The 21,624-nt window shown below is 41.7% G+C and overlaps 2 protein-coding genes across 2 annotated transcripts; both read left to right on the forward strand.

Annotated features, from left to right (window-relative positions):
• Positions 1–1,585: 1,585 nt before the first annotated feature.
• On the forward strand, positions 1,586–16,161 carry LOC307029913 (tubulin alpha chain-like). Its single transcript, XM_079666055.1, has 5 exons — positions 1,586–3,089; positions 13,233–13,380; positions 13,639–13,861; positions 14,128–14,276; positions 14,369–16,161. Exons 2-5 carry the CDS (start codon positions 13,378–13,380, stop codon positions 15,341–15,343), a joined length of 1,350 nt encoding a protein of 449 aa, XP_079522181.1. The 5' UTR covers positions 1,586–3,089; positions 13,233–13,377; the 3' UTR covers positions 15,344–16,161.
• Positions 16,162–16,687: 526 nt separating this feature from the next.
• LOC307029914 (tubulin alpha chain) lies at positions 16,688–19,925 on the forward strand. Its single transcript, XM_079666056.1, has 4 exons — positions 16,688–16,842; positions 18,196–18,418; positions 18,524–18,672; positions 18,818–19,925. The coding sequence occupies exons 1-4, from the start codon at positions 16,840–16,842 to the stop codon at positions 19,793–19,795; spliced, it is 1,353 nt and encodes a 450-aa protein (XP_079522182.1). The 5' UTR covers positions 16,688–16,839; the 3' UTR covers positions 19,796–19,925.
• Positions 19,926–21,624: the final 1,699 nt, after the last annotated feature.

Consider the following 21,624-nt stretch of genomic DNA (forward strand, 5'->3'; position numbering starts at 1 on the left):
GATGAAGTAATATATACATGTTTAATTCATTCCCTGCATTTTTCCTCAGTGTCCTTACATGATGATAGTCTGAATGCCCTTTAGGCATATAGTATGGGTCTCATATAGGCCTATATACAAATATATAAAAAACATGTCTTGATGTGTTTTGCTCAAAATACCAAACAGATCATGCATTTTAGAAATCCCTCATATCCCTCTATTTCAGGCCTGTTAGAGAACTGCAGGTTCAGGGTCCTTAGCTTAATAAAAAAAAGATGACGGGAGCTTGTGCCTGCTCAGAATTATAAATGCTGCCGTGGTTAAATGCCATATCATGTTCCAAATATGGAGCTAATTTCCTGCCATAACTCCACAAACAAACTAAACAGGTTTTACAAATGCCTTATGGTTCACTAACAAACACAGTGTGTTTAGCAAATAAGAAACACCATCTACTAATGCATTTAGTTTTGCAAATAAAAAATGTATACATCAAACAAACACATTACATTATTTTAAGAAATCATGTTTCAGAGACAAATTCAGCATAGGTTTTACAAGTACAACACTTTTTTTTACAAGTACAACACTTTTTCTTCTCACGTCACGTAACATTCCGCCGTGATTGTGCTTAAGATTTCTCATAAATGTACACATACACGCCAAGCCCCCAGGAAGTGCGCCGGAGTCCGGACTCTGATGAGAATATTCGTAGTGGCCAAATATATATATATATATATATATATATATATATATATATATATATATATATTCATATATATTCATATATATATATATATATATATATTCATATATATTCATATATATATATATATATATATATTCATATATATTCATATATATATATATATATATATATATATATATATATATATATATATATTCATATATATATATATATATATATATATATATATATTCATATATATATATATATATATATATATATTCATATATATATTCATATATATATATATATTCATATATATATTCATATATATATATACATATATATATTCATATATATATATTCATATATATGAATATATATATGTATATATATATGAATATATATATATGAATATATATATATATATATATATATTCATATATATATTCATATATATATATATATATTCATATATATATATACACATATATATATTCATATATATATATTCATATATATATATATATATTCATATATATATTCATATATATATATATATTCATATATATATATATATATATATACACTCATATATATATATATATATACACTCATATATATACATTCATATATACACACATATATATATTCATATATATATATATTCATATATATATATATATATATATATATATTCATATATATATATATATATGAATATATATATATGTATATATATATATATATACAGTGCAATAAGCTTCTTAGTGCAATAAGAAGCTACAGGGACGTTAATCTACGTCGGTAATATTAACTTTATTAAATACAACATTTACATCATACAGCTCATGTAGTATAATATTTTACAAATGATAAATTACAGCAAACATGTGCAATATATCCATTGTTGTTGTTCAGGAGTTGATCCCCGCCTCGACGTAAAGATGACGTATGCGGTGCTTTTGCTTTTGCTCTAGCCTTCAGATTCATGTTAGCACCTGAGTATGATCAAATTTAATTTCTAATTTTAAATAAAAGGAAATAAATTCACAGTTATTGTCAAACAGGAGTTAAATCAATTTCTCGCTTATTGTAAGAATGTATTTCACCATATTCATATTTAAACGATCGGGAAAAACGTTGTAATGATAATAAATCACCTCATTCAGATTAATGTCGATTGTTATTTTTTATGTTTGAATGTTAAAAAATAACAATCGACAGTGTTGTAGAGCCGATGAATGGGAGTCGGAGGCGGCGTGTTTAGTATGGAACACCACACTTTATTTTCCATCACATTACAGCAAAGCAGGATAAACTAGAATAGAGGCTTCTCAATACTCAAATTTCCCCTCCTCGACTCCTCGGTCCTCCGGTAGTGCCCCGGAAATGAATTTCAGCGCGCCATTTTGAAGGACATCTCATTTCTCTAAATGCACACCGAGGACCGAGGATCGAGCGTCGAGGAGGCTCTCTGGAGGAGCTATAACCGAGGATTCACTGATGGTTCCTCCGCGGATAAATTTCCGGGAACGGTGGAGGCGTGACGCACGGCCGGACTTATCTCAGCCAATGACAGCTCTGCATGCATTCCCTGGATATTATTTTAGAAACTGGTTTAGAACAGCTGTGAGGTCCGTGCAGAAAGCAGAGCAGTGTGTATAATATATATCACTCAGTATAACAGGCCTACTGTAGTGCCGAGGATATGGAGTCAGAGGCGGTGCAAGGAAGGTGCAGAAATAGTAATTTATTAACAAGCTGCAAAGGACATGTTGTCGGGTCGCAGCCCGGGTCGACGAGAGAGAGCCAAGAGGGCAAACACTATATATAAGTAACCCATAACATGTCCGTGTGGGAACAATAACCGCAACTGTAGTTTCTAGTTTGAATTGTGTCACAGTGGTTAAATAGGTGGTTACCACACAAGACCCTCCAGAATTCAAACAGGGCAAAATAAATCCTTGCGCCCGTGGAGGAAGCACCATAGGGGCCGACGAGGGTGTGGTAGCAGCCCGCAGGTGAGGACCGGGCTATGAAAGGGGGCCGCAGGAGCGGGTAGGGGCCCTAACGAGGGCGAGGGCACCCCCACCGGGGGCGGGCCGGAACGGGCCGTCGTAAGGGGGCCGCAGTAGGTGTCGCGGAGAACCCAACAGGAAAGAGCGCAACCCGGCCGCAGGCAGACGCACAACGGCGGCGGGCACGAAGTCCTCAGCAGGCGTTGAGGTATCCCCGGGAAGCAGGAGAGCAACCCGGCCGCAGGCAGACGTGCCGCGGCGGCGGGCATGAAGTCCTCAGCAGGCGCTGAGGCGTCCCCGGGAAGCAGGAGAGGCCAGACGGGGTCAAGGAGTGCACCACCCAGGCGTCGATGAAAACGTGAGTGGCGTCTGCAACCGCCGTCGTGGTGGTGAAAAAGGTGAGTGTCCACATGAGGTCAACCGGCTGGTCGAACCTCCTCTCCGGCACCAGAAAAAGATGGTTAACAGTCAGATGTTAACAGAAATACGTCGAGAGCCGTTAACAGCCAGCCGTCAGCACCAGTCATCAGCACTAGCCGTCAGCACTAGCCGTTAGCCCCACGTAGTTAGCCGCTAGCTGGCAGCCATGGGTAGCTGCCAGCTGTCGTTAGCCCCACGTGGTTAGCAGCCGGGACGTGCAGCCGCACGCCCCAAAGAACAAACCCACGAGGTAGCAATGGGGTTGCTGGTCGACCCAGCAGGTCGTGCATCGTCCCCCCGTTGGATAGAAAGCCGACGCGGGAACGGCGAGCAACGTCTCCAGCCTTCCGTGGAGTGCGCACCGAGCCTCAGTCTGCGTGCCGGTAGCAGCCACGGACGTCTCCAATCAAACCCCGGCATTTTGAGAAAGGAACTCGAGTTCCTTTTGCCGTGTTCGGCTCCGTCCAGGAAACTTCCCAAGACGTATCGGGGTCACCAGTGTAGTGCCGAGGATATGGAGTCAGAGGCGGTGCAAGGAAGGTGCAGAAATAGTAATTTATTAACAAGCTGCAAAGGACATGTTGTCGGGTCGCAGCCCGGGTCGACAAGAGAGAGAGCCAAGAGGGCACACACTATATATAAGTAACCCATAACATGTCCGTGTGGGAACAATAACCGCAACTGTAGTTCCTAGTTTGAATTGTTAAATAGGTGGTCACCACACTACTCTCTTTATTTGCTTTAGTTTAGTAGATAACTTCAAACAAAGAGTCGTTATTTTTCTAAGACCATTTAGTGCTTCACATAATAAAATACACAACGGCTGTAGCCTGATTTGCTTTAGGAGCTGTAGGTGTTTGTGGTACAGTGTGTAGGTGTGTGTGTGGTACAGTGTGTAGGTAGGTGTGTGTTTGAAGGACGCAAAGTCTACCCATGTTTAGCCTCGAAATTTCCCCCAAACCAAGGACGCGGCCTCGATGGAATTCCAAGTATGCTGGACATTGGAACGGTCCTGCTGCACCACTTGATGACGTAGCATCCTTGAAATATTGGCTTGGAAGCCAATATCCTCGCGATTGAGAAACGGCCAGAGTGCTGCTGTGCCTCCTGTCATCATTAATGGACGTCTCTTTAAAATGACCGCTCAGAGGAGAGGAGTTCTCATTTCTCTAACTGCCTGCTGCTTCCCCTCCTCTCTCGGTTCCCCTCCTCAGTCCTCCGCTCGCATCTCCTGTGGGCGGGACTAAGTCACGAGGATAGGAATCGAGGAGGGGAGTCGAGGAGGGAATATTTAAGAATTGAGAAGCCTCTAATGACAACACAACACAGGTCACTAACTCGTCCGTGGTGCAACACACACTATATAAACAAAGCCCCCAGGAAGTGCGCCGGACTCAGATGAAAATATTCGTGGTGGCCAAACGGCGGTACTACACTTCCGTTTGGTTGCCAGGCCCGAAAACACTTTTTCCCATTGACTTACATTGGGAAAGAGTGGTCTGTAAATCGTTGGATCATTTTTTTTAAACTAAATAAACTACCCAGTTTGAACACTTGTATAGCCCTTATTAAAAACATTCGTTCCTCAAGTTGTAAAAATGTGTCAATAACGTTATTCTGAGAGTTATTTCCCTCTGCATTATGAACGCGCATCTAACCCACGGGACCGTGCCGCCCGGCACGTTCATGTGATGTGACGTGTTCAGTACTACATGCGTTTTATGCGTTCATATCATGGTTTATATACAGTCTATGGTTTTACCTTTACCCATGGATTCACAATAAGAACGGGCCCATATCGCCTTACTGCCAGCCCACGGAGCTGTAATAATGGATATATTGCACATGTTTGCTGTAATTCATCATTTGTAAAATATTATACTACATGGGCTGTATGATGTAAATCTTGTATTAAATAAAGTTAATATTACCGACTTTACGTAGATTAACATCCCTGTAGCTTCTTATTGCACTTGCAATATACCATTAAAGGAGTTGAACGTTGCTGTTTGCTATTACTATAATACCACGCAGGGATAAGACAGAGTTTACAACCTTTGCATGTGAACACAACACATTTTGACCCAGATGAATTAGCTATACCATATGATATCGCCCGAGGAAGTCGTCATACTTAAATAAAGATATATGTATCAAAGCTCTAATCAAATGAACAGTTGTATTAATTATACTTGTATATGTATATATATATATGTATATAGCCTGTGTTGTATATCTATACACACAAATGAACAACCTTGTATGTCAAATAACAAGTTGTATTGTAGTGTTTATTTTAGAGTTGTTTTATGCTTATCCAAATTTTGATTTCAGAGCACAGGAGAATAATGGGCACCACATAAAGCTCATCAGTGCCCAAAAAACCCTCCCCCCTCCTCCCTTCTGTCAAGCAACTTTGTTAGCGACTTTGTTAACCACTTTGAAAGAAAGGTTGATGATATTCGCTCTTCTTTTTCTGACTCACCTTTATTCACCGCTGGGTCACCAGACCCACCTTTCACCCACACACTGACCTCCTTCTCCCCTCTCTCTCCAAGTGAGGTTCTTACCCTTGTCACCTCTGCCCGTCCTACCACCTGTCCTCTGGACCCTATCCCATCTAACCTCCTTCAGACTATCGCTCCTGATATTCTACCGTTTCTCACCCATTTCAGCAACACTTCTCCAACCTCTGGTAACTTTCCAAACAGTCTCAAGGAGGCAAGAGTAAACCCTCTCCTAAAGAAACCCACTCTCAACCCGTCTGATGTTATAAACTACAGGCCTGTCTCTCTCCTCCCGTTCCTGTCAAAAACACTTGAACGCGCTGTCTTTAAACAACTCTCCTGTTATCTCCATCAGAACAACCTTCTGGATCCGCACCAGTCTGGTTTCAAGGCAGGTCACTCAACAGAAACTGCTCTCCTTGCTGTCTCTGAGGAACTGCACACTGCTAAAGCAGCATCCCTCTCCTCTGTCATCATCCTTCTGGACCTGTCTGCTGCATTCGACACGATGACTTATCAGATCCTCCTTCGCACTCTCCAAAAACTTGGAGTTTCAGGCACTGCACTTTCCCTCCTCACCTCATACCTCAAAGACCGTACCTAAAGGGGAACTTGGAGAGGGTCCGAGTCCGACCCTTGTCAATTAACTACAGGGGTCCCTCAGGGCTCTCTTCTTGGTCCCCTCCTCTTCTCGTTGTACACAAACTCACTCGGATCTGTCATTAGCCCGCATAGTTTTTCATACCACTGCTACGCTGATGACACCCAATTAATTCTGTCCTTTCCCCGCTCAGAGAACCAGGTCGTTGCACGCATCTCTGCTTGTCTAGCTGACATCTCTCAGTGGATGTCTGCTCATCACCACAATCTCAACCTTGACAAGACTGAACTGCTTTTCCTTCCGGGAAAAGATTGTCCCACTCTTGACCTAACAATCAACATCGGCACCTCTATTGTTTCCCCGACTCAGACTGCAAGGAATCTGGGTGTGATCCTAGATAACAAACTGTCCTTCACTGCAAACATTGCTGCTACAACCCGCTGCTGCAGATACACGCTTTACAGCATCAGGAGGATACGTCCCCAGCTGACCCAGAAAACTGCGCAGGTTCTGGTCCAGGCTCTCGTCATCTCACGCCTAGACTACTGCAACTCCCTCCTGGCTGGTCTACCTGCATGTGCCATCCGACCTCTGCAGCTCATCCAGAATGCAGCGGCTCGTCTGGTCTTCAACCTTCCAAAATTCTCCCACACCACGCCGCTCCTCCGCTCCCTTCACTGGCTTCCGGTAACTGCTAGAATCCACTTCAAGACACTGGTACTTGCGTACCATGCTGCGAATGGATCTGGCCCTTCCTACATCCAGGACGTGGTTAAACCGCACACCCCAGCACGTGCACTCCGCTCTGCATCAGCCAAACGGCTCGCTGCACCCTCACTGCGAGGGGGACCCAAGTTCCCATCAGCAAAAACACGTGGGTTTGCTATCCTGGCTCCAAAATGGTGGAATGAGCTCCCCATTGAAATCAGGACAGCAGAAAGCTTACACATCTTCCGGCGCAGACTGAAAACTCATCTCTTTCGACTCCACTTCGAGCAATAGAAAGTTCTACTAACAAAGCACTTATATACTAATAAAGGACTGGCTTATCTAAAGCCAGTTGAGTAGCACTTGAAATGTTTGGCTCTATGAAACCTGATGTACTTATATGATTCTGTTTTCTTCAAGGTTGTATCTTCCTGGTCTAATGTACTTATTGTAAGACGCTTTGGATAAAAGCGTCAGCTAAAGTCAATGTAATGTAATGTAACAGGGAAGCTGGCAATGCTGAACAAAACCATTACTAGATCCTGTTACATCAGCGTAATATAAAAGAACATAACGATTGATGTGCACATTAGCATAATTACTAATGGCTCGGACGTTACACTAGCTAGCCGCTAGCTGCTAACTGCCGCGGCCGCCTCATTATTCGTTAATAGCAAATCCATCATAACAATCCAGAACGCACGGTGCTGTTACGTGTATGCAAATTGATGTGCTTGTGATGTGAACGAGCCTTTTGGGGGGCGTGGTTAAAGTTGCGCATGCTCTATGAGCGCACATACGAGCACTTCTCAGGCATGCTGGGTAATCTGTGACATTTCACTCTCTCAAAAGTGTGGCCATTTTGTCATCATGCGCCAATGAGCAACTCTCATAGGAATGAATGAGGCCCCGCCTTCCACGCTGTATCCAGTTCTTATTATACATCCATGGTATAAACCAGTGAATTGTGTCCCGTAAATGTCACCAGTGTAAACATAATTATGTATATAACCCAATTTGTGTTCTGTGAAACGGAAAAGGATATTACATTGTTTTTGTTACTTTCGTTGCAGTATCTTAAATGTAATTTAGGTAAACTATTTTCTTTAGAATTATTATTATTACCTCTTGGGTTGCCGTACAGCCAATGCGTGACGTCATTGGTAAGCGTAACGGACCCCGAGCAGAGGCCTGTACTACGAAGCTGGTTCAACCTAACCTGGATATGTTTGAGTTAGCCAGTTGGCCTAATCCAAAACATACATGCTTTCGCTAAACTGTACTACGACGCGGTTATCCAGTGGATCGCTCAAGCCAGCCGTGCCCTATCTACTGTATAGTTAGGTGCGCGTTCACATGAAAGGGGTGGTATTTTGAGCATTCGACCAATCACAAACATGGACAAGCGTAGGCCTACTGACAGCGCAGCGCGTCATACTTCCTGAATGAAAAGTCAACTATAATATTAGACATAGGAAGAAGTTAAACTTTAAACATCCATGACTTAAACACTTTATCCAGGATAAAAGCCACATACTGTAGTTGCACCTGCAAGGTGAATACAGCTGGTAAAAGAAAAAGTGTTTGAATGCGTACATTAACAGGTTTATGATATCACTGCCCCGTCTAAGAAACGAGTGGATCTGACTTTAATTACATTTGACTCGAGTGTTTCCTCAACTTAATGTGTTGCTTAAAATAATACTTCTAAATACAGTATGTGACACTGTGAGTGTTGCACGGCCAGATACGGCTCAGCTGACTCAGATAAGGAAATATATGATACATTATGATGTGATATGCCGCGGACTGTACTTAATGTTACTCTGATCCGGTCACTTATGTTGTGGCAGATATTCAAGTAAGCTTTCTTAATGCTAATGTTATAATAGTCACATTGCTCTGAAGATGGGAGGTGATATTCTATTAATGTTCACGTTCACACAGTCGGTGATCTTTGCCGGCCGTCTTTCCTGCAACGACAGCTGTTCTGTATTTCCTTTTTCCTGTAATATGACTTGATCGCTTTAAACTCTGCACACTGGGCTCTGATTGGTCAGCAGGCAGTGCTTGAGTTGAGCTCTTAGCATGCAACCTAACCTGCTCCGGGGCAGGTTAGCCGCACAGCATAAGTTACCATGGAGATCTAGCCTGCTAAAAAGAGAACCAGCTTCGTAGGACCAGAAACCCCGAGTTTTCCCTGAAGTTAGCCGGCTAAGCGAAAATCCTGCTTCCTAGTACAGGCCTCTGATCTGGTAGGCCGAGCACATATGGTACTGACACCGGCCCTGAAACACCGTTGGTGTCAATGAGGTAAATGAGGCCCCGCCTCCCACGCTGTATCCAGTTCTTATTATACATCCATGATACACGCTCTCACATGCTCCACGGCAGCAGGGGGCGCTACTGAGTCTATTTGGACGGTGGGAGGTTGAGCAGAGCATGGAATAGCCCCTGCCAGTCTGATGACAGCGGTGTTTCAGCGATCCGTTACCAGGCTAAATATCTCTCATTGTCTGGCTTAAGAGGGGGAAATTAGTACAGTTTTAGAAAGGAACTAGATATGACTTTGGCGATGTAGCCTATATGCTAGATATGATTGGATGTGATGTAGCTTCTTGTCTAGCAGCTTTGTAACCTAACGTTGAAACCTTTTGTAAATTCCCATTTACATAATTTTTTATAATTTATGTTGTTTTGAGTTTTCTCTTTTGAATTATGGTGACAGCATCTGTATATTTTTGTATTTTATTTATTTAAGTATTACTTTTCTTCTTGTTTATTTTGTTGTATATATTTTTCGTTCTTTTCTTGGGGATTATGTGTTTGTGTAACGGCTTTTGCTGAAAGAAAAAATTCCACTGGCATTGATCCGGACCGTTGACCTTGTATAAGATTCACAAGTGGACCTTTAACAAAAACGTTTGAGTACCCCTGGCCTACTCTCTCCATTACAGGTTAGCTCTGAGTGTTAGCGATGCTTGCTAATGTAAACAAAGACCATATTAAATCCAAAACACATCGGGCATTGTTTCTGATAGCAACGTTTCTGATAGTTCTGTGGGTCCACATTTCCGATATCACGTCATATCGGACGCAAATCTGGATCAGCTCCGTTGTACCCACGTTTTTAGAGATTTGGGTATGGAGGGAAAGAGAGAGGGTTTTGTTTTCTGACACTTTGGCCCAATCCCAAACCACGCCCTACAGCCTACACCCTACCCCTGCACACTCCCCTTCCGTGAAGGAATGAACTCTGATTGACACTCGCAGCTCAACGAGACTCCCTCCTGTTGGATGGAGGTATTAAATACAGCGGCAAGCTTTGGGACAAACTCCCCTCTCTCTGGCAGAAACAGGAAATGCCGTAGCTGTATGTAACAACGGTTTCAAATCAGCATCTCTTAGACCAAAAATTAAAATTCATAACTCAAATAAAACTCCAAATATCTTTAATTGTTTTTCTTTTTTGTAAAGCTCTTTTCGTTTTGAACCTGATGTTTATAAGCTTCTTAATTTTTGCAACAGTCTCTAAATATACACAACTTTATAATAAAATGCACACATTTACCTTTTTCTAGACTAAACACAGGTATGATCCTAAGTAAAAAAAACATGAGGTTATCATGAGGTTGTTAACATCACAGTTTATCAGTGGGTGTTTGCTGGAACGTTTCCTGACGGACACACACAGCGTTGAGACCGGTCAGGTAGAGACCAGTCTCTAGTCAGCACCGATGCAGACTCGCTGTTTGAGGGCTTGATAACACACTCCCCCTCCACACCGCTCAACACTTGTTGGTTTGGAACAGCGCTTAATGTGGCGGACCCTCCCTAGGGTGTAGGGGGTGGTTTGGGATTGGGCCTTAGTGAGTTGCCTGGCACACTGGGGACACATATTTATGTATAAAAGACATAAAAAAGTGCATTTTGCATTATAGGTCCCCTTTAAAGTCTATTTTGCCTATTTAAAAAAAAAAAAAAAATCGAAATTGTAGGGAACACCACATTTATTTTTTGCATTTAATGCTTATGCCAGTATTTCAATCCCTTTTATTTGCAAAAACATTACTTAATCAAATGTTTATTGTTTCCCTTTTGGTGTTCAGGAATTCCTTTCCCGCCTTTTCCATCTAATTCAACTTGCTCGTCTGGAAACGTGTGTACTTAAGGGTCACGCCCTCAGTCGCTTATCTTGTGGGTGGTACAAACATCCTGCCAACAGATCTGCTGCTACAGCAACCCTTCAGACTGCCATTGTACTGCTGTCACTGTCACCATGTGAAAGCTAGAGGTCGTAGTTGCTTCACCGGGAGTCAATGAAGTCGAAAAACTGATCAGGCAGTTCATGTGAGATCTTGAAGTTATATTTTTTCACCACAACAGAAGAACCTGCAAAGTGTTTTTATACTTACCTCATGTTTACATTCAAATGCTTTCTGTGTGAATTGGGATTGCAAGATTCTCATATGTGTCTCACTCAAAGCAAATATTGAAACAGTTTGTTCAACATAATCATTTATCCTGATCTCAAAATATGCAAATTAAGTCTTCATTTTAATATTGATCTACTGTGGGCCTTCTTCCTTCTTGCCAGCACTATTAATATTAGGATACAATTAGTAAAGATACTTTATTGTGAGGCGTTGTTTGGGATTTATACCCTCAAACAATGGAAGTGGGACAAAGCTATTTGATTCGGGCAACACCTAAGGAGAGCCAACGTGTGTTATTTAGTGGTGATATTCAACAATACTTCAGCTGACACAAAATAAACCAGACCTAAAACACTGCAGGAGTTTGTCCTGGATACTTATGTGGAACCAAACTCTTTTAATTTGACATATAATTGTCATTTGCACCACATGTGAAACGGTATTCGATCTCTCTGTCTGTACACACAAGTTGAAAGCTTGACAATAAAGTTTACTTTGACTTTTGATTTGCTTTGTAAGTTTTATGTTACTAATCTAACTAATCTGACAGCGGCTTTGGTTGACGCTGTGGTGTAATACTTAGCATAAAATCAGTCAGTTTGTTAATTTTTACTTTTCACTTTTGAGTGGTATCAAACCTTTTCTTTAGTGAAAATAACTCTGCATGCAGTGAAAGATGAGCAAGGATGAAGTCCATTTAACTTTGTTGAACAAAGCAGCCATAGAATGACAAAGTGTTGAATCTTAAAACAGTAGCATACTAATTCAAAGATCCCATATTAGTGCTGATGCCTGTTCGTTTCGAAGTGGTTGGACTTGTTTCAAACATAACAGAGCGTTCTGCCTTTGAGCCATACCATTGTATAATAAATTAGGTTGCCTCCTGCCAACTGAAACTCATGGTAGAATTCTGAACAAGTGAACTATACAACCTAATGGGTATGAATGTAGTGAGTGAAAAATGTTAAAATAACCATGATGTTGTGCCTTTTTCATCTTATTGATACACTCTTTATGTGGTTGAATTTTATGTTGCATTATAGTCTAACCAATCTGGCAGGCAGATGTGTTTTACTCTACTTAGTCAGCTGACGCCTTACAAGCTGGTTCACTTGTATTCAGTTACTCTCCCAAGGGGTTACACAAATTAGGGAAGGAGGAGGAGGTCTAATGTTAATTAACTGCTTAATAAATACTATCAGTTCATTTCAACTTAGGAAAAGGTTGTAGGAACTGATATGTCGAATGATAATCAAACTTTACATTTAAGAGGTATTAAAAATACATTTGACCATAAAGTCTTAACTTGTATTTTCTGCATGCTTTTATTTTGAGAATCCACACAAACCTTCAGAAGAAAAAGTATGATATGATCGATTTAAAAATCTCAGTCTAATATATGCTCATTCTCTGTTAAATGCTTGCATTTAGCAATCAGTGTCCACTTATTGATGCATACAAGTCATTTGATATGACAATGCGAAATTGAAAAAGATATATAGTAAGTAAATGCCCTTCAATTACAAAAATTACAAATTAGTGCAACATAGGGTATACTGCAAAATGAATGTGACACACTTAAACAAATTGATATTTCTCAGACAATAGAGATAACCCTAACCCCTAACATTTTTTTTTTTTTTTACCAAAAACCAACCTCATTGCAATAGGAATGTTTTTTATCCTGTGATAAGCTACTTCATTGAGTCATATATGAGAAACTACCAAGTGAAACTACACCAGGTCACCTTTCCCCTTGTATGGGGTTTGCTTCTGTTTTCTGAAATAAAAGGTACACACCAGTACTCACAAACGCACACAATGAGTAGGGTGGTGACCTCCTTTTGCTTTGTGTGTTTGTTTGTCAAGCTGATGATCTTATCCTGGTCTCATCAGTGGGTTCTCCCATTACAGCAGAGATCAAATCACTGTTCACCTTAAGCTAAAAGTATAAAAGGGCAGAGAATAAACATCTTCTTACCGATACCTGGACTTTGGAGAAGAATCAGAAACTATGGTAAGATGTGATTAACTTTCAAACTTTCTGCTAGTGCATGTTTTTGTATCTATTAACAATTGTTACATTTTCTGCATTTTTGCAATAATTTTATGAGTGAGTGATAAGAAAATGCTTTTAATTTGGATCAGTCCATGACAGACAGAGTGGTGTAAATTATATAATTTGATACTTGGACTCAGGCAGTTGAATATATGTTGCAGAAATGTAGAAAGTTAACAGATGTAAAAAATAAACAATGTTGCATTTTCTCTGCAGCGTGAATGTATCTCTATTCATGTGGGCCAAGCTGGAGCTCAGATTGGCAATGCCTGCTGGGAGCTGTACTGTCTGGAGCATGGGCTGCAGCCTGACGGACAGATGTCCAGTGGCAGGACCACTGGAAGAGGAGACGTCTGCTTCAACACCTTCTTCAGTGAGACAGGGGCAGGAAAGCATGTTCCCAGAGCCATCTTTGTCGACCTGGAACCCACTGTCATCGGTAAGTGCTGGTTATAAAGCTAATGATATTAAACAGATTGGATGTTTCCATGCATGTATGTAGTTTTACTATTGATGTACCAACGTTTTTAAGCATATGATGCAACTGTGTTGATATTCACTTTTAAAAAGTCTACATTTATACCAATGATAATCATCTCTTTATTACCAGATAAAATATTTTGTCTTGCTTTTGTAGGAATATTTTACTGTCGAGCTCTTAGTTGTGTATTCAGTCATTTGTTTGGCTATCATTTGTATCTCCAGATGAGGTGCGTACAGGAACCTACCGTCAGCTGTTCCACCCTGAGCAGCTGATTACAGGAAAGGAAGATGCTGCCAACAACTATGCCCGAGGACATTACAGCATCGGCAAGGAGATCATTGATATGGTTCTGGACAGGACTCGTAAAATGGTGAGGGAATGTGGTGTTACTTTTCTGATATATTAAACTTGTTTTTTTGCGAAGTGATTTATGAATTTCTTGATGCATTCCTACTTTTACAGGCTGATCAGTGCACTGGCCTGCAGGGATTTCTGGTATTTCACTCCTTTGGTGGAGGCACTGGCTCTGGTTTTACCTCCCTGCTCATGGAGAGACTCTCTGTTGATTATGGTAAAAAGTCTAAGCTTGAGTTTGCCGTCTACCCGGCCCCCCATGTCTCCACAGCTGTGGTTGAGCCTTACAACTCCATCCTGACTACCCACACCACCCTAGAGCACTCCGACTGTGCTTTTATGGTGGACAATGAGGCCATCTATGACATCTGCCGCAGAAACCTAGATATTGAACGCCCGTCTTACACAAACCTGAACAGGCTCATCAGCCAGATTGTGTCTTCAATCACAGCCTCGCTTCGCTTTGATGGAGCTCTAAATGTCGACCTGACAGAGTTCCAGACCAACTTGGTGCCCTACCCTCGTATCCACTTCCCTCTGGCCACCTATGCTCCAGTCATCTCTGCAGAGAAAGCCTACCATGAGCAGCTGTCCGTTGCTGAGATCACAAACTCTTGCTTTGAGCCAGCCAATCAGATGGTGAAGTGTGATCCTCGTCATGGTAAATACATGGCCTGCTGTCTGCTGTATCGCGGTGATGTGGTGCCCAAAGATGTCAACTCTGCCATTGCTGCCATAAAGAGCAAAGGCGCTATCCAGTTTGTGGACTGGTGCCCCACAGGCTTCAAGGTGGGCATCAACTATCAGCCTCCAACAGTGGTCCCTGGTGGAGACCTGGCCAAGGTGCAGAGGGCTGTGTGCATGCTGAGCAACACCACAGCCATCGCTGAGGCCTGGGCCCGTCTCGACCACAAGTTTGACCTCATGTACGCCAAGAGAGCCTTTGTCCACTGGTATGTTGGGGAGGGCATGGAGGAGGGAGAGTTCTCCGAGGCCAGAGAAGATATGGCTGCCCTGGAGAAGGATTATGAAGAGGTCGGCACTGACAGCATGGGAGAAGAGGATGAAGAAGAGGAATACTGATGGTCCTAAGGCCTGTATTTAAGTCAGTAACATAATATTTTAACCTGTTTTCAAATGGGCCAATTAGTTGTATGTAGCGATGAATAGTATAGGGCAGGCTAAATGTACGAATAAAGCAACAATTTGGTTAAGAGAAACAATATAATTATCCTTATTATTAACATAAATCTCAAAACACAGCAACATGGTGAATGGAAAACATTTCTTGAGTATTTCTTAAAATAAGTTGCACGATGAGGAACTCAGTAGGATATTCTGCATACTGTGACACATTGTCACATTTGATGTGAAACACAAACCAAACCTAACCCAAGATATTAACTTAAGATATTCAATATTTTCTCAATGTGATTACATTTGACAGACTCATTAGAGAGGGCTGGTCCTATGTAACCTTAATGTGTGGGACATATCTTATTTTGAGCCTTTTTTTCTTTTTGCCGTATCAGACTGGGAACCCTCTATTTTGTGCACCTCCCCCCACTATCCTCTCCCATGTGGAATGTAAGTTATGAAAGGCTTCTATGTCAGTTTCGATATACCATTCAGCTGTGAGTGTGTGAGAGCAAGAGGGAGAGAAAATGACTGACTCACTCCCTGACTGGTGTTGTTTGTGTAGTTCATACCCAGACAGTGGCCTGCAGCAACAATGGGTTCGCAGTATGAATTACAGCTCTGTGATCCAAAGAGGGCTGTTGAAAAGTTGTACCATGGATAAAACACTGGCCTTGACATTTCATTGAAGTTTCTTGTTTTTTACGTCACATTACATTGGTCTGATGTTTCTCTGTGTGTAGTGAATTAGCTGATTAAACTGAAACAATGTAATTTGTGTCATCTCCCATCATTGCTAAGGATCTCATTGGCCGCCTTCAGTTTGCAACCATCAAAGCATATATCTTTAACATGTGTTCATTCAGATAAGAAAGAGCTTTATGTATTTTATTACAATATTGTATGATTATTTCTTTATTATACAACACAGAAAAATGTTGTAAGTGTGTTGATAAATGTGTATGTGTGCATGCATGCATAACATAAGCATTATCACTATCCTAGCCCACAGTCCTGTTGACTGAATATACTGTCATTTCTATGCAGAGATATAATCAGGGAAGAACATTTTGCAGGCTATTGGTACATTTCCCAACATAACAACTTAAGATTGTCAGTTAACTAGCACACAACATGACACAATAGGGGGGAAAGTGATCATGAAGAACAGTTTACAAATGGTTATGTCTCCTAACATGAGTATCTAATCTTAAACTGACAGACAAAGCAGTTTAATGTAAGTGCGGAAACATGACAGACAGTGTTAGGGACTTCCCACTTTTCTGCTGCTCCCTCCTGCCAATGAGCAATGCAGCTGCTTGCTGTGGTTTCCTGCCTGCCCCCTCCACATCCTTGCCTATATAAACCGTGACTCTCCTTCTCCTCCCCACTTCTGCCTTGTATCTGAATCCTCACCGTCAGTCGAAGGACCAGCAGACAAAATGGTGAGTAACAGCTCGGCTGATGACGTAGTCTTAACATTTCCACTCTCTCTTTCTCTCTTCCCTTCACCCTCCCTTTGTCTCTGTTTCTTAGCATTAGATGGATCAAACAGCCGGGCCTCTTTAATGCTCATAAGGCCTCTGCTGTGAAAAGCAGCTTTATCTTTTCAAGTTACTTTAGTTTTGAGTTGAATTTAACTTTAGATATCAGAGAGGAATGCCAAAGGATAACCACTCATGAATGTAAGAGTCCATAAGTCATTTAAGTAGGCCTACTCTTTGACAATGTAGGCCAGGTGACAGACAATTTACAAGTTAGACGGCTTTGTCATTTCAAAAACTTGGATGTACTGCAAGTTATTATTAAGGAAAGAAACATATGTGACGAATGGAAACTAAATGACTGGAGCCTTGATTATGTTTTTTGTTGAGGAATTAAAGTAATCTTGTCTGAGTGGTCAGGTCAATCGGGGCAGTTGGGGGGATGGATAGAAGGGACAGGGGAAATAGGAGTGGTCCGGACTACAGTAATAGTTAGCCGGCAGCCATTTTGCAGCTGTTAGGAGTTTTTGTCTGGAGAGAGATGTGTAGACTGGGAGCAAGAGAGGGAGACATCCCTCACTGTTACAGCACCATGCAGCTGGACAGGATGGGGGAGGAGAGAGACACAAAATGGGAGGGGATGAGGAAAGGGAGGAGATACAGGATGGAGCAGTGGGGGGAGGCTTTACCCTTTTCTTAAAGCGTGGCCTTCCTGTCTACCTTAGATTACATGTTCTATACTTTATTTGAGGAAACTCTTTTTAATGTTTTTTTATTGCTTTTAAAACTGCATTTCATTTGTGGCAACATGTGATTCCCACACGCTTGACTGTCGTTATAAAGAGTGCAGACTATGATCTTATAGCTGCTTTCATTAGAATGCTGGCCATGCTTGTGTTGACTTAGAGCAGCTGAAAGCTCCCACATTTTGCCCTGGCACGCACAATTCAGCTGTCAATGCTTCTTTGTCAAATAAGCAGACAAAGAAACATTCACAGTCCCCTCTGAACCGAGTTTAGACATCAAACCAAAGATTGTCATTCAACATGAAGTTCAAAGAAAAAACACTACATGACATAAAGCAATAATTCAATACAACTGTTTTTTTGCCTTCCCTTTAACAATTGTTAAACATGAAACGACTCAACTGAATGTACTTACCAGATATTGAGTGGCACACACTGTAAAGATCCCCAGGGATTTTTTAGCAGAATTTCCTAAAGCAAAGATTCTTGCATTTGGAGATTAAATCAAAATCTCATCATATTAGTTGACTTCTTTCTTTAACCAACCTCTCTCCCTTCTTTTAATCAGCGTGAGTGTATTTCCATGCACGTCGGCCAAGCCGGAGTCCAGATGGGCAATGCATGCTGGGAGCTGTACTGTCTGGAACATGGGATCCAGCCAGACGGACAGATGCCAAGTGACAAGACAATCGGAGGAGGAGACGACTCCTTCAACACCTTCTTCAGTGAGACGGGGGCAGGAAAGCATGTTCCCAGAGCCATCTTTGTCGACCTGGAGCCCACTGTCATCGGTCAGTAATGTGTAAACATGAACTTACTTGACTCAACAGCTCATATACTTTATGTAAAAGTGGACATTATTTCTTGCTCATGTTTTTCTATTTTTACTTTCATAGATGAGGTTCGTACAGGAACCTACCGTCAGCTGTTCCACCCTGAGCAGCTGATTACAGGAAAGGAAGATGCTGCCAACAACTACGCCCGAGGACACTACACCATCGGCAAGGAGATCATTGATATGGTTCTTGACAGGACTCGTAAACTGGTGAGGATTCAGTTAGTTTAGTTATTTTGGTAGACTTGTCTTTTGACTAATCATAATTTAGAAAGAAAGAAATGTGGTCCACAATTTTGATCGTTCATGTGACATCCTAACTTGATAGTGTCTAACCAGGCACATTTTCTTTCAGGCTGATCAGTGCACTGGCCTGCAGGGATTCCTTATCTTCCACTCCTTTGGTGGAGGCACTGGCTCTGGTTTCACCTCCCTGTTGATGGAAAGACTGTCTGTTGATTACGGAAAGAAATCAAAACTTGAATTTGCCGTCTACCCAGCCCCCCAGGTCTCCACCGCAGTGGTCGAGCCTTACAACTCCATCCTGACCACCCACACCACCCTGGAGCACTCCGACTGTGCCTTCATGGTAGACAACGAAGCCATCTACGACATCTGCCGCAGAAACCTAGATATCGACAGGCCAACTTACACCAACCTTAACAGGCTTATTGGCCAGATTGTGTCTTCAATCACAGCCTCGCTTCGCTTCGATGGAGCCCTGAATGTCGACCTGACAGAGTTCCAGACCAACTTGGTGCCCTACCCTCGTATCCACTTCCCTCTGGCCACCTATGCTCCAGTCATCTCTGCAGAGAAAGCCTACCATGAGCAGCTGTCCGTTGCTGACATTACCAATGCTTGCTTTGAGCCAGCCAATCAGATGGTGAAGTGTGATCCTCGTCATGGCAAATACATGGCCTGCTGTCTGCTGTATCGCGGTGATGTGGTGCCCAAAGATGTCAACTCTGCCATTGCTGCCATTAAGACAAAGCGTACCATCCAGTTTGTGGACTGGTGCCCCACAGGCTTTAAGGTGGGCATCAACTATCAGCCTCCAACAGCGGTCCCTGGTGGAGACCTGGCCAAGGTGCAGAGGGCTGTGTGCATGCTGAGCAACACCACAGCCATCGCTGAGGCCTGGGCCCGTCTCGACCACAAGTTTGACCTCATGTACGCCAAGAGAGCCTTTGTCCACTGGTATGTTGGGGAGGGCATGGAGGAGGGAGAGTTCTCCGAGGCCAGAGAAGATATGGCTGCCCTGGAGAAGGATTATGAAGAGGTTGGCACTGACAGCATGGGAGAGGAGGACGAAGAGGGAGAGGAGTATTAAAGGGCCAAACATACATCCCATATTCAAAAAGTTACCAATTATGCAGCACATTCCCTAAAACACTTTGATAACATTGTGATAATGATCAATTTCAGTATTATCAATAAAATGTTCTTGTGAACCCTCTTAATTGATTTGTGGTCATTCCTGAAACAAATCTTTAGCATGGTTTGGCAGATAGGTAAAAAAGTATTTTTTTTAAAACGGTGAATTCAACAATATGTAAACACACTGAGTCCTAGCATATAGAATTGTCTATTTTATACTGATTAATCTGGAGTGATCTCAGAATACTGAGTTTTGCATTTCACTTTTCCAAATGTTACAGATTGTGAGAGAGAAAAATGGGCACATATCAGCAATATAGACGTGATAATTATGCATGACAAGGAACTGCTGTCCGTGAAAGGTAAGAAGACAAGTTATAGGGCGAAGTACAATCCTTATTAGTGACCATAGCAATATTACATGTGTACAGATTATAAAATGGGTCTACTCTAGACTGTACGTTTTGACATATTTGCTATTAAAGGTGGAGTAGGTAATTTTAGAGAAACCAGCGCTAGAATTTGAAAATACACAACCGGAAAAAATCTGCCACTTCCTTACAGAGCCCCTCCTCCAACGCACAAGAACGCGCATATGAGCAATGAGGGCACGAGATAAGTTTGTGGACAGATGGAAGGCTGACGGTTTCTCAAACTTACCTACCCCACCTTTAATCAAGGAGGGTGTGTTTTGTTTTTCTAGATTTCAGAATGTTTTAAAGGAAATTACAGTTTCTCTGCCTTTGCCAATTTCCTCCCTTGTTTTGCCATGTTGATAATCAGTTAGTATACAATGGGCTTGGCAGGCCTTGTACCTGCAGTTGCTTCAACCAGCCACCAGATGGGAGCAATGTGACCACTTTTGTTTGAGTTGGTTTGGTCCTTTCAGAATCACAATCAGAATTCCTTTATTCGTCCCACAGAGGGAAATGTACATTTGTGACAGCAAATAACGAGCCAAAGATAGCTTGATATGAATAAATAAGCATGCATACAAATATTAAAGATAAAAGTAGAAATTATACAAATGTAAAAATACACATCCAGTACTTTGCCTGAATGTAAAGATGTTGAGTCCTTTAAACATGAGTGACCAGTCTTTGAGCATGTGATGCTATGTAAAACTAACACCAAAAGCCTGCTGCTTTCAGGTTTCACTTATATGGTCTACTACATTAAAATGGGGCTATTGTGACCTCATTCAAGTACACAAACGCTCAACTCTCTTTGAATTAAATATTCTGATCCAGATAAGTCACTCTGCATACAGGATCAACATTGGAAGAAGTATTAGTATTCATTACCTGTAACTAAGTACAATATAAGTACCACCGTGCAAAACTACTCTAGCAATTACATTTTATGTAGGGTATTCAAGAACATAAATGTCACTGAGAGAATTACAATCTTTAAAAGCCTGAGTTATTAGATAATTATTATAAATCATTCCAATATTATTAAAAAGTATTATCCCTGGGGGCTTGTATAAACTATTGTTTAATAGCAATCCCCATGACAAATCTTAAACTGCAAAGTTACTGTGGCTGCCAGATAAATGTCGCTTTATGTACTATAAATATATTGAGTTAAAGTAGCCTATAAAGGAAACACTTTAGCACAGTAGCCTATGTTGGTAAATTGATTAGCAAACATTGCACCACTCTTTAGTAGCCTAAGCATGTAGCCTAAATGCGGTAGCGTTGGCATGACATTACTTTAAATATATCTACCCAGATACGGTCATTTTGTTCCTATGTCTTTCTGAAGTGGTTAGCCAGAGTA

This window comes from Notothenia rossii, assembly GCF_949606895.1.
Source record: "Notothenia rossii genome assembly, chromosome: 2".
In the NCBI taxonomy this organism is placed as follows: Eukaryota; Metazoa; Chordata; class Actinopteri; order Perciformes; family Nototheniidae; genus Notothenia; species Notothenia rossii.